We start from the raw sequence: 14,318 nt of genomic DNA on the forward strand, positions 1-14,318 counted from the left end.
TGATAGGTAAGGTGTAGTAGGTACAGGTACAATCAACTTCAGGTCAGTGGTAACAGTTTTATAAGAAAATCGTACTTATTACTATTGAGTTAAAGTGCATGACAGTTACCACTGATGTGCAGTCTACTGTACATAAGAAAGAAAAAAAAACACATAAGTACACCACAACTATTTATTGAACCAGCTACTTTTCACTCTTCGACATCCTTAGGCTCAGTTATAGAATCAACGAAAACAATAGAGTTGCACTCAGCTGCATCACATTGCAACATTGGGGGCACCTCTACAGGAGTGACAGAGTACTCGTCACCAATCACATAAGGGTTCCCATCAATCCATAGAGCATCGAACAGACAATAAATATGGACCTTTATGGTCATGTAACTTATAAACTTGTAGATCCGACCTCCGCATTCGCCCAAATGCTCCTTAATACTTTTATCAGTTTTGTACATTAGAAGTAGATTATGGAATTTCGTAATTTCATCCATGACCACTTTTTTAATCAAATTCGTGTAAATAATATCAGCTTCTATATGCCTTTCTGGGTCTTCATACATCCTTTGTTTAATTCTCAAAATTGCGTCGGACATCCTAACTCTAAAGATAACTCCAGGGTTCATTTGATCCGGTAGAATTCCAGGTCTTTTGGTGGATGTGGAAAATTCTAGAATCCTGTCTTTCACTGGTTCGGGATACACGTAGTGATGAGGTCTCTCACGTAGTTGGGGTCCGAGCAATGTGTTGAACTTCCTTATGTTCTGTAGCAAAAAACAGTCTTGTCAGCTTTGGCAGCAATAGAAAGTTGTCTGTAGTCTTTTCTTTAAGTTTTTGGGCACTAAATACACTTGTTAATAATCACTGATCACTCATTTTGTTAGATAGACAACAGTTTTTGGATGAACATTGAAAAAAATGTGATTTTCGAGTCTTTTATTTTGACACCCGCGTATTCTTTTGTGATTTGTTTAGTTAGGAGAATTGGTCGCGAAATCTTGAGAAACTAGAACAAGATAAGATTTTTATATTTAGTCGAATCGAAATACCGACTTTAGTTTACATAAAATAAACAATAAAAGTCGTTTCATCAGCAAAATATGTCTAGCAAATATAGGGTGAGTAAGGATCATTCCTAAATTCAATCTACATTAACATTTTTGGGCTTCTAATTAACATAAAATATAATCAAAGTTTAGTTAGTGACTCGTCATCACTATAATATGACGAAGATTTTTAGGCAATTTCAAAGCACGGAAATGAACACCTTGTATTAGATCTAGATGGTTTTATCAGCCGTGAGTTCCGAGCCGGGATTAATTCTCGGCTCTAAATTCAAGATTTCACGTGCCGTTTCCAGCGGTTCCACCCGCGACCTTTGTGAAACTCCACCTTTCTCAACAAAAGGTATTTCTAAATCTGAAATATTTTTTCAAATCGTCCCAGGAGTACCTAAGATAAGCGTCTTCAAACCAACTCTTCAGCTTTATAAAACTAGTATAGAAATCTGTACTAACCCGAGCTCGTCTCTTAATCCTGTTATGCTCTGGTGCGGAGTCTTCCTTGTAATCGTTCATGTACTGGTCAAACTTGCTGAAGTCAAACGGTGCCCAGGTGTCCACGCCGGAGTCGCCTTGGATGTCTGATGGTTCATTCTGCAAAGAAATTAGGGTTTAGATATGTACAGCGCGGTAATAAATTTAAAAATAACACTGGTTGAAGTTGTAGGGGACGGCTATAAAATGAGATGAGGACATTTAGAAGTAGACCAAGTGGTGTTGGGTTGCCCGGGTAACTGGCTTTAGGAGGTCAGATACGTAGTCACTGCTTGTGAAACACTGGTACTCAGCTGCATACGGTTAGAATGAAAGTCGACCCCCAACATGGGATAAGGGTCGGGAGATGATGATAATGACGAATTGGTTGAAGAAATTAGTGTCGTAGGAATTATAAATCGACGTTGACCAATCCATTATAACATCAATCGACTGTCGAGTGATTAGTCTGGTAGTTAGGATAGGTTCATCTCATGAGATCTTTAGGCTTACCTTAGCGTGAGGTGATTTCTTAGACATCAAGTTAACGGGCTGATCATAGATGTCATCTTTCATCTGCAAACGAAAATTAGCTTAAAGAAATATTTCTATGAAAAAACAGATAGGAAAACTTTATTTAACTACCTACGCTACAGATAACTACTAGTAAGCTGTACTATTTATTCACCTTAACAATTTCTCTATTCCACCTTTTCCTGCAAGACCAGGCGTTGTACCTGACCTGAACCTTGTCACAAGATTGTCATTGACACTATACAGGGCATATAACCTGCAGATTTTAATAACGTAACTAAACTGAATACTGAAGATACGGAAGTAAGTATAAGTTTAACAACTTACACTTGGGTATTCAAACGCCAGGCTGGCAAGTGGATCTGAAGAGGCCACGGCTATGAAGAACGTAACCTGAAAATAATAACTTAGTTTTTATCAATATTTCAATACTATGATAGGCCGTATGGGGATTTAAGGAGGCAAATCATCTTGTCCCAATTGCTATCTTCAATTGCTCGTAGTACCCTCTGAAAAATGGACGAGGTTCTGGCGTCTGACTGGTGGCGGTATAACCACCACACAGCAGCAAGTGGGATATTAAATGCCTTGCTCGAAGAAGGGCAGTAGCATCTTCGAAGCTAAACATATCCCACACTGCGCTCACCATCACGCATACCCTGCTCCGTGAGTGGATACAGGCAAATCCAGCTTGGGGCAGGCCTTTTCTATGGGAAATCATCAAATGACTCCTCCCGCTGTGGGTTAGCTGCGTGAGGGAGTGTCAGACTCTTACTGACTAAAACCCATTATGTTCCTTCTAAAGCCCTTTACCTATGTGCCTGGACCGCGGTAAATCTTACCCGCGGACTGGAAGCCGACCCCAACATAGTTAGGAAAAAGGCTCGGAGGATGAGGCCGGTAACTCTTTCGAGCAATCCCGCAGCCCCAGAGCTTGGTGGAGGCCTCTGTCCAGGTCTTTTTCTTCTTATCGAGTGAGCTGCAGGTTTAATCTCCTAACAAGCCCCAGTATTTGAGTATTTTCAAACCCGCCTGACAGCCTCTGACGTAGAATTCTTTCAAGAAGAAGGCTGTGACGACAACGATAAACAAATGAACAGTCAAAAACTCACCAGGACAACTTGGAGAAACCCCAGCATCTTCAACCCTTTCGTCTCTCCAACTGGAGAACTACTGGCGAATGTACAACCAACAGAAATAATCTTTTGAATGCAAAGTTATACATAATTGATTGTTAGTTCTTAATTAATTGGCTGTTAGGTTTTAGTTACTCTAGAAAAAGTTCAATAAATTGGCTATTATTATGGTGGATTTATAGGTACATGATATGCATTTTTGCTGGGGAGTATGTTCCACCACTTCTTCTTCCCAGCAAAAACACATAGGAAGTGGTGAAGGGCGGGCGTTTTGGGGCTGTCTTTTGTCAAAAATCAGCACTTTTAAAAGACCTTCAAAAAGTGCTGATTTTCAGCCTACTTTGAAGAAATGACTTATGATTTTTTGATTTTTGAAAATGAAATAGTTTTTATTTCTCAGAGGAATGAACCCTTTGAAACATATAGGTACCTAATTTTAAAAAAATGCGATAAAACAGTTTAATCAGTTTTAAAAAATCAGTTTAACGCCTACATTTTTATTCAGAGCAGAAGTACAGTATGAGACATTGATCGTATCGTAGGTACTGAAAGTTGGTAGTGATGAGAGTATTATTTTCAGACTACATAGATCAGAAAACTTGAGTTTAACAACGCACAGGTGAGAAAAGTTGACAGAGTCGTTGACACAGGTGAGATAGAAGTCTGTGACAGGATATGTGAAAAGTTTGAGTTACGCGGTGTCCTGCGTGAGCGACGAACGCGACGCGACGCGACGCGACACGACGCGACGTAATGCGACGCGATGCTATACGCGACAGATGTCCTAAAGTCATTACTTCTCAAATCATGGAGAAGTTGTGTTACAATTTTGCTTGAAAGTTCATATTTAAAGTACAGACAGCAACAATCTTCCAACTTGTTTGTACTAATAAACGATTTCTTTAATATTTATGTTTTTTTTTGTCCCACAACAATCAACGCTTCTGAATAGTTCGCGGTGTCGCGTCTGGTCGCCCTCAAAACAAGTACGCGTTACGTCGCGTCTCGCCGCAGACTGTCACATAGGCCGCATGTAGGGAATTCCTTTGAGTTGATCGCGTTCGTCGCGTTCGCAGCGTCGCGTCGCGTCGCGTTCGTCGCTCACGCAGGACACCGCGTTAACTACTCGATAACTACGAGTATACATATGTGCAGGCATTCTCATCATGTCTTTGCAATTACAAAAAAAAAAACAACGATACCATTTATTATATTTTTTATTAATTATACAGCCGAAAGTTTTCCTTCAAAATCACATAAAGAATTTACTATGCACTCAATTTCAGTACATAATATTATGTAATAAATAACTTAACCTAAGATTATATTTTTCTTTATTGAGCTATTTTAAGGAACAATATATAATTAAACATTTTCCTAATGAACTTGAGTCTCGGCTAATCCATTAAATATTATTGTTACAATTTTAAAGTCGTTATTCAGTTATTTTTAGTAAGTATAGGTCATACACAGTAATTATAGCATTAAATATGATGTGGTTGAGTAGTGAAATTCTGGTTTTAACATTAAATTAATAAATTATGTCCATAAAAATTATGCTAAAAATTAATTGGATTTTGCATGTCGGCTCTAATGCCAATCTAGGGGCAGGGCACGCCATGCGATTCACAAGCCTCGTAATTTTTGGGTTCATCATAAGAATTCAAGTCAACATGATGTATTGTAAAAATTATCCAAATAAGAAAAATAGTGGAAAATCATAAGTTCACAGTTCAGTTAGACTTTAAAGAAAATAAGAACTTACAGATGGTGACTCAAAAAAACGGTTGAAAAAGAGCATTATATCTCATTTGAACAGCAAAATCTTATTTAAAACAGCGTGAACGAGACAGTCACTAGCCATGTAGGCCAAAAACAAGTAATCAGTCCTCCTTTTCGACAAGCAGAAAATAACTCGTATTCCTTTTTCTCCTCAAAACGAATAACAACAAAGATATAACGTTTTTGAACATCGAGTGACGCCGCGTTTACTTAAAAAAATATAAAAACAACGTCACGACCCTCCTCCTCGTTCTTAAAATGCGTTACATCTTAGTTATTTTACTTTTAAGTTCATTAAAAATATACAAGGTTATAATATTTTCTAATTGACAAAAAGATGAGGACAGCCACTTATTTTTAAATCCTGGCAACACATTCGAACCTTATTTATGGTTTTGTTCGAACTTTTTGGACAAATCTCCAATTTTTTAACACTGCTTTTTGTTTCTATTCAATTTGTAATTAAAATGAGATAAATTGCGCTTTGGAAAAAATAAATTTGTAAGTAATAAAACTTTTAGATGCACGATATTGACAAGTGTGATTCTTGATTCTGACTACAAAGGGTCTGATAATCAGACTTACCAAGGGGAAGGTATCGGTAACAGGGTTGAGGTCCGATAGGCAGTCGCTCCATGCAACGCACTGGGAACTGAGCTGCATAAGATTAGACTGGAAGCCGACCCCAACATAGTCGGGAAAAGGCTCGACAGATGACGCCAGTGCTTTGATAAAAAATATGTTTACCTACTCATTCTTGCATTAGAAATTTTGGAAAAGTTGGATGAAATCCCTTTTAGTGGGATTGGAAATATCTTATCTCCTGTCTCTATTAAAGAGTTGTCGATCTACATTTGCGTGTCAAAGAACGACAAAAAATCAAATAATTTTTAAAGAAAGTTAACCTAAGTATACTCCTGTCTTATTGCACCATTGCAGATCAATACATTGCAAGACAAAAGACTTAAAATACCAAAGTCTTTTCAGTTCTAAATCGGCAAGTTGGGTCCAGTTGATCAAGTACACCCATCGTTGTCTTACACTTATAAATCTACAATCACACAAGAACTGCAGATGAACCAAGCTTGTTCAAAAGTCGGCCAAACTCAAGTTCATAAAATATGTGTTTTTTAAACGAAAAATTTAGACTAGCTCATCTTTTTCAACTCTTCACAGCAAGGAGAGATTGTGGCCCTTGAAATTCTCGTCATCCTGCTCATCGGGTGGATTCCCCAGCTGTACCTTCGTTGTGAGAGGGTCACGCCAGGTGTCCAGGATATCTGACACCTTATTCTCTTGTTCTGAAAAAAGAAAGAGTATTTTTGGAGTGTCTAGAAGCTTAAGAAGTCTGTTCTAAAAGTGAAGATTGGCAATTTGGGTTTGTTTGGTTGAATTTCAAATACATAGTGCTAAAGGTGCTTTGTGAATTAGCTGATGACTGCAACTGCCGACCACGACAGCAGCATGTGCAGTCGCTGTCAGATGTCAGATCGGTTGCAGTCGGCAGCAATAATTCAAAACATAACTCAAGTTTGATATTGCAAAAAATAAAATGATGAATCAGAAAAATGAACTCGTAGTACAACTGTTCTACCTTTTAGTTGCACATGTATAGCTGAACGCCTTACATATGGGAAGACACGATTATTTACGCATTGTATAAGGTAGGTACTTTTAAATCAAGTCCGACAAGACTTAAAAGTCCTAACGGTAATCAGAGCTTTAGTTTAAACAACAGGACAAAAAAATACTTAGCTTTCCGGATGCTGCGTAGTACTAGTGTTTTACATGGAGCTATTGCCTATCTGACCTGCTCAACCCAGTTACCCCGGCAATACTCCCTCATAATAAGTTTAACGTCACAATATGAAAATATTTGGCACCATTTACGAAGTCTGCTACAGAACAGCCAAAGTCACACAATCATCCTCCGAGCCTTTTTCCCAACTATGTTGGAGTCGGCTTCCAGTCTAGCCGGATGTAGCTGAGTACCAGTGCTTGACAAGAAGCGACTGCCCTGCCTGACCTCCTCAACCCAGTTACCTGGGCAACCCAATACCCCTTGGTTAGTCTGGTGTCAGACTTACTGGCTTTTGACTAACCGTAACGACTACCAAGGATGTTCAATGACAGCCGGGACCTACAGTTTAACGTGCCATCCGAAACACAAAATCAAAGTTACACCATAAAGGTAAAAAAAAAGAAATTCGTACGGTGAACTGGTATGTGGGTTCTTGGGGGTCTATTGCGTGCCTTTTTTCTTCTCCTCCTTTGTCTACCGCGGGGTCTAGCCGGGGGCAAGTGCATCGGCCCCCTACACTCCTCACAGAGGCCGCCTTGAACATCATCGCCTTTAGAACATTCAGTATTTTAGTATCTACTTTTGACGACTGTCTCAAGTCGACTTTCGTTAGTCCAACTAATTTAACCACTTCACTGCCCACGATGCAGACTCAAGCTTACTACGAAAACGTAAACATCTGTTGAACAATTGTCTAAAAAATGTCAAGTGTGGCTGCAAAACCGACCTTATTTCAAAGTCATAATCTGTAATGATTTAGACAAGTGTTCAACAGACGTTTAAAGTTTTTGTGGTACGACGATTAGTGTGTATCACATTTGACTCACGGGACAGGAAAGTTATTAAAGTTACCATTAGTTCTACAAAACTAGAGGAAACAGATTGGACATTGCGCCTAAATAAGGAAATAGACTAAAATGCTATAGATGTGCTTCAGTAAATATTTTGCTCTACAAAAATAGATTACAATTCTGTTTCGTAGCGTAACTGCAGTACTTTTTTAAGGAAAATCATCAAATGACGCCTCCAGCAGTGGGTGCAGCGTGAGGGAGTGTCAGACTCTTACTGACTAAACCCACCATGTTCCTTCTTAAGCCCTTAATGTACCAGCGCCGCGATAACTCGCGCGAACAATTGTTGGTTGTTTGAAAGCTTACACTGTAAGCTAATATATATTTTTTTACATACAGTCAGCTGAAAATCTCTGTAATATTGACCTATAATATGATCCAAGCATTACTAAGTTTTAGAAATGGCATTTCACACAATCATCACAAATTCCATCCATCGTTTTTTTGATCGTCCATTTCCACTATCCACATTCATAGTCACCACCTTTTTGAAATTGTTGTCCAATCTGATCCTTGTAGAACTAAAAGTAAAACTAGTTGGACTAACCGGAATCCGAAAGCAAACGTTTTATCGTCACAGGATCCAAATATTCTCGCAGTTTATGTAGATTCCTCGATCGACTTCGACTTCTTCCACAAGCCACCGACTTCGTGTTTCGACTTCGGCTGCGTCCGGTGTGAATGGGCCTCGAGTGAAGACCGGTAAAGATTGTGGCCACCCCTGCCGGCGATGGAGAGAAAGCGCTTGAGAGCGCTTGAAATCGCGCGTATTCACGGGACCTACTGAGACATTAAACTAGTGTTTGGTAAACTTCAAGACACTTCATTAGTGGTCATTATTATAAGATTTATCAGGGTGCTAAAGACAATTTATCGAATGATGAAGATTTATTTATTTATTTACACACACAACCTTAAATCTACCATCAGGACGTGCCCAATGCGGCAGATCTTATTATATATTTATATTTCTAAACTACTCTTTCATTAAAGTACTTATTGCCACGAATGAGTCGATATAAAAATACCTAAAACGATATCCCTAAGTCTTGCACAAGGCAAGATCCCACAGGTTGCATAACAATGTTTCTTCTGGTCTAAATAAAGTTATAGCAAATAACAAATGAAGTGTGAACATTTCTACAACGTCAGCGAAACATGCAACCTTCGTGCTCGAGCACATTCTAGCGGATTGGGTCTCATTTCCCTCATTGGCCTCATCGGCTTGGTCATTCAAGAACCAACAGGGCTTTTGGGTACTGTTATCTCCCCTAGGACTTGATCGTCAAACCCCTGGGGGTCCATTATTACCAACTTGATCTTCAAATCATGTTTTGAGTATTCGTGACTCCTCCTATAGTTTAGGCGTTCAGTTATTTACAAGTAGACCTACTTGTACTGTATAGTCAAAGCGTTCACGCTAATTTAGCTTTACAATTCTGACTTGTCTTGTTAAAACCATCGGACAAGCAACGCGACAAGATCTGTATCTCAAAAAATGCGCAGAGTCAAAGGGCTAACTTCATGGTTGGCAAAAGTTCCCAAATGCCCAAGTTTACTTTTTACCTTCTAAAACTGACAAAACAATGCGCTGCATTTTCATACCAGTTTGAAAAATTTCAAATGACTATCTAAAGGAGATTTTTGTGCACCAACTTACCGTAAGTAGTTAAATTATCCGACGTGTTCTCCCATTCAGGTTTGTCATCGCTTAGATTACGTCTGGCGGGAATTCGCCTTGCCATCCCAGGCATGGCGGTCAGAAGGTACTGGTTGTCGCAAACTGCTCCATAGAGGTTGTTCAACATCTTCACCTGTTTGGTCATTATACGTTTAGTAAGTGGCGCAAACCCGCTGCCTAACATTGTTAAAATTAACAAAACTACACTCCACCAAAGAAATTGCAGAAAAATACGAAAAATATTTGACGTTTCCTAAAAAGAACTATCAAATTTTCCGTGACAGATCTTTTGAAATTTTTGTGCTTACTTCTAATTTCTTAACGGCCTGTGCGATAATGCAAACTTTTTGCTTTATTTTTCATAGATTTTGTAACTTACCTGTTGTAATCGTTGCATTTTGTCAAAATTTTGAAGGTATCCTTTGCCAAAGAAATTCGGAGGGCCACAGAATTCCTATATCAAAGAGTTTCCAAAGACAGCATATTTCGAACTGAATGCAAAACTATGTACTAAGAAAGTCGTTCTAAAATATCTTCAAACATTTTCATGGATATGCCAGTGCTAACTTATGAGACCAATGAGTTTCTATGTCCTGCCACCCTTTTCATGGTTACGAGCTGTTACGAGTTATGAAACTCAAGAGGTTCAGTATGTTCACACGAAATTGTGAGGTTCAAATGAAATTGGGAATTCTTTCAACGTTCAATCATAGGTTGCATCGTTCAGCACTTGGCGTGGGAGTGCTGTTTGCGAACATTTGCTGGTGACCAAAAAATGTTTACCTGCGTCGTCGCGCTCAGAAGTTGCAGTTTCGCGGACATTTTTGAAATTGTTTGCACCCTGTTTGCTAATTGATATCCATCATCATCATCCTCCAAGCCTTTTTCCCAACTATGTTGGAGTCGGCTTCCAGTTTAACCGGATCCAGCCGAGTACCAGAGCTTTACAAGAAGCGACTGCCTATCTGACTTCCTCAACCCAGTCACCCGGGTAACCCGATACCTCTTGGTTAGACTGGTGTCAGACTTACTGGCTTCTGACTACCCGTAACGACTGTAAAGGATGTTCAATGACAGCCGGGACCTACAGTTTAACGTGCCATCCGAAACACAGTCATTGGTGTCTAAGATATACTTAGAAAGTACATACAAACTTAGAAAAGTTGCATTGGTACTTGCCTGACCTGGGATCGAACCCGCGCCCTCATACTTGAGAGGTTGTTCCTTTACCCGCTAGGCGACCACGACAATTGATATACAATTGACACATTATTAAATAAACGGAATTGAGTCTCAGAAGAAATGTTTCTGTGCGTCACAGTGTGGAATCTCACCTGCGTTATCCTTTCCCTCATTATACTGTTTTTCCTTGCATTTAGTATTCTGAGCTCGTCTTAACCCTTATTTTACGGTAATTGTAAACTAGATAATCGTGTCCATTTTATCTTAAGTTTTGAATGCACGACTGCTTACCCGTTTAATTGGCAACTTTTATCCTTAGGTACAAATATTTTAAATGCGCAGCTACTGAACTCTTAAATGGAATTTGTTAATTCAAATAAATAGCCTGCTAGTCTGGAACTACATAGGCTACTTTTTGACCAGGTGCGGGAATCTGCGGGTAGGTCTTTTGATCCTGATTCCAATCTTTCCAGTCAGTCTGATACCGGCTAAATATCTGGTCTGTGTAATGTGCGTACTTCCATTCATCTTCATGCTGATTATGAGCCCAATCAAAGTATAGGCCGATCAAAAGTTTGCAGTGTGTGGGTATGTAAGGTGAATGCTCGGGAAATTCAAAATAATATGGCTTTTTGATGTTTTATACCTATGTAAATTTTCATTATGAAGCGTGTACCGTTCGCGGTTATAAATATTTTTTTATGTCCTCGTTTAGCACTAAAACTTACAATTTAAAAATTCAATAAACTTTTGATGCGAATTTTATACTTAAGTTTCCCGTTACCAGTCGAAGCATTCACTTTAATTTGTAGTTATGCTAATATAACAAAGAAAGTGGAAACATTTTTTTGTTTGTTTTGTTTGTACCTACCCTAAAGGCTCCGAAAGCACTGAATCGATATGAAAAATTCTTTCACTGTCGGAAAGCTACACTCTTCCCGAGCAACATAGGCTATATTTTATCCCGGTAAGGGCAGTCATAGAACTGACGAAGTAGAAACTGCAGGGAAACGGCTAGTACGAAATACCTTTAATCATAAACAGTGTTTAAGTACTTGGTTTAAAAGATGATGTCATCAATTGTTGCTTGCTGTATGAATTGTGTAATTTGCAATGCGTTATAACTTATAACCGGTATTAGGAAATGATTTACGCTCCACAAACTCATATGGCTGGTGACTCAAACTCTCATCAGAGCAGAGTCAAATCAGAAAGAAATATGTAGAAAGAAAATTTATTGACGACACAAGACAAAAATGGCAGTAGCCAGTAAGCTAGCCCGGGTAACTGGGTAGAGTAGGTCAGATAGGCAGTCGCTCCTTGTAAAACACTGGTACTCAGCTTGCTCCACTTAGACTGGAAGTCGACCAAGACATAGTTGGGAAAAAGCTGCACAAGAGAGATGGATGCACGAGACAAAAATAAGTTCTTACGCGAGTAAACAGGTACAAACGCCAGCAGGTTAATCTACGCGAATCTGACAAATTCTACCAATCGAACATCAAACCACTATTGTGATAAGGTTGCAAATCTACAGAAGAAATTTTAGAGATTGAGGTAGGATAGGATGATGTGCTGTGTTGCTTGTACATAAGAAAATCACGTAATTGCACGTAAATGTCGGTCCTGCGCCTGATCTCTTTCCGATGGTGTCGGATTGACGTCCCATCGGGTTATGAGAGTGAAAGAATAGGGAGTGCACCTGTGTCCAAGCAAATGCTCGTGCACTATAATATGTCCTGCGCAGTTGGCTGATCTCCTTAAATGAGAACAGTCGCCGTGGCCGAATTCGTCCGTGGACGCCATTTTGTACATAAGAAAATCTAGAAATGGCGTGCCATATAGGTCCAGCCATTGCCCACCGATCATTATCATTTTAGAAAGCAAGAAATGACGACTGTTTGTCTATTTTCTTCTTATGATGAGTCCGTTTTAAATATTGTCACAACTTCCTTCCCGTTTTCATTGTGGAAATCCCAGTAAGTTAAACATCTTAGTACTTTATTATCAGCAAACAAACAATAGCTATTTACCTACTTTTTGAATTAAAGTCCGCCTGACGGCTTGAAATTGGACCGACTCCAAAATAGTATTCACTTATCTCCTTCTTTACAAACAAACAGGTTTAACAGTACGATCGTAACCTAATTAACAAATAACTTAGTGAAGTGAATACTGGTTATTTTATTATGATTAATTATGGGCTAATGTTGATTGTTATTAGTTCCAGTACCTAACAGGTCCACAGTGGGGCACATCAGGGCCAATTAAAGCCTGTCGGGGCTGTGGGACTGTTCGAAAGAGATACCGCGGCGCTGGTATATAAAGGGCTTAAGAAGGAACATGATGGGTTTTAGTCAGTAAGAGTCTGACACTCCCTCACGCTGCACCCACAGCGGGAGGAGTCGAAATGAAATGAAATGAAATTATTTATTTGCTATGAATGTAGGTACAAAAATATGGTGTTAAGTGAAAGTAGAGTCCAGTACATTCTACCATGAGGCATGCAAAATTTTATAAAATATAATTTTTTAAAAATGCAATTATTTGTCTTAAATCAAATTGTGTTAAAATATTGTCCAAAATTCAATGTATAGTTCAAAAGTTCAATATATAGTTAAGAAATACAATGTCAATAATAAAAAAGGGCCAGTAACAGATAAAGTGCCAGTTCTCTCAATGATAGAAAAAATATTAAAAAGATATAATGCACTGGTACTCAGTTGCATCCGTTTAGACTGGAAACCGACCCCACCAATTGGTAAAAAAGGCAGATGATGAAAACAAGCCTTTTTCCTGTTAGATAAATAATACAAGTGACCTGAGAGACTTTTAAGCTTAACTATAAACAACTAGAACTAGCTTCCACCCGCTTTAACCCGCGTCCTGAGGAATGTACCTACTTTCTGCACAAGAATATAAATTATCCTATATGTTATTCTGACATAATGGTACCTACGCTTTATCACTAACAAATTTCATCAAAATCCATCTAGTACTTTTTGCGTGATCTTTCATGTTACAAACATACTGACAAACTATGCCTAATTTAAGTACCTAGTAGGATAGGATTGTAGTAACACTTATTTTGAGATGGGGAATCATTAAATGATCCCCCGCTATGCCCTATCCCGATCCGCTATTTTAATTAACTAGACCTGTCTTTGTTAGTTCTCAAGCCCTCTGTGTACCAGGACCGTGGTTACCTACTTTTTCGAAAGATTAAAGGACAGTTTTAAATAGTTCTGCGTTCATATTTGCCTTCAAAATTATTATTTACAATTCAAAACCAAAAAATCCACAAATATTTCATCCACACTAGCTTACTTAGCGAAGCTAAATGATTACACAGGTCAACAGCATTTTTGGTGCAAAGGTGAAATATACAATTTCTTGTAGGATATTAGATACGTAATCGAAGTCCAGAACATAGAGTTGCACTAGCACGTAGGGATTTAGAGATATACCCCTCCTAAAGTACCAAAAACGCGATTTTAACGATATTTGACGATTTTTTTGAAGTACAGCAAAATAGTTTTTTTTGTTTCTATCTATAGCATTATATAGTACCACTCTTCCCGATTGAAATTCATTTTTATTTCCAACGTTAAGAGTTTAAATTTTCATGAAATATGTATACAGCTACGATAGTTCGATCTTCCCTATATTTCATTTGGCCTGTTAGTATGAAAAAACTCCACTTTAGTTATAAAATGGTATATATCGGGAAATAAAACTCGCAAAAATATAAATTAAAATGGGGTTAATGCGGGGAAAGTAGTACTATATGATGCTTTAGTTAGAAATTCCTATAAAATT

The 14,318-nt window shown here is 38.5% G+C and overlaps 2 protein-coding genes across 3 annotated transcripts; both read right to left on the minus strand.

Moving 5' to 3' along the window:
- Positions 1 to 164: 164 nt before the first annotated feature.
- Positions 165 to 3,260, minus strand: LOC135119140 (uncharacterized). The gene is made up of 5 exons (XM_064042840.1): positions 3,179 to 3,260; positions 2,394 to 2,459; positions 2,046 to 2,108; positions 1,515 to 1,652; positions 165 to 761 (listed from the first exon to the last, which is right to left on the minus strand). Exons 1-5 carry the CDS (start codon positions 3,203 to 3,205, stop codon positions 192 to 194), a joined length of 864 nt encoding a protein of 287 aa, XP_063898910.1. The 5' UTR covers positions 3,206 to 3,260; the 3' UTR covers positions 165 to 191.
- A 2,307-nt stretch (positions 3,261 to 5,567) lies between these two features.
- LOC110382554 (uncharacterized) lies at positions 5,568 to 9,855 on the minus strand. 2 transcript variants are annotated; one of them, XR_010278026.1, is made up of 3 exons: positions 9,697 to 9,855; positions 9,297 to 9,450; positions 5,568 to 6,285 (listed from the first exon to the last, which is right to left on the minus strand). XR_010278026.1 is itself a non-coding variant. In XM_049848321.2 (2 exons), exons 1-2 carry the CDS (start codon positions 9,499 to 9,501, stop codon positions 6,155 to 6,157), a joined length of 336 nt encoding a protein of 111 aa, XP_049704278.1. In that variant the 5' UTR covers positions 9,502 to 9,591; the 3' UTR covers positions 5,568 to 6,154. The 2 variants fall into 2 exon arrangements, 1 of the variants encoding a protein (XP_049704278.1); XM_049848321.2 differs by lacking the exon at positions 9,697 to 9,855 and having other exon boundaries at positions 9,297 to 9,591.
- Positions 9,856 to 14,318: the final 4,463 nt, after the last annotated feature.

The sequence above is a fragment of the Helicoverpa armigera genome, chromosome 30, assembly GCF_030705265.1.
Source record: "Helicoverpa armigera isolate CAAS_96S chromosome 30, ASM3070526v1, whole genome shotgun sequence".
Classification (NCBI taxonomy): Eukaryota; Metazoa; Arthropoda; class Insecta; order Lepidoptera; family Noctuidae; genus Helicoverpa; species Helicoverpa armigera.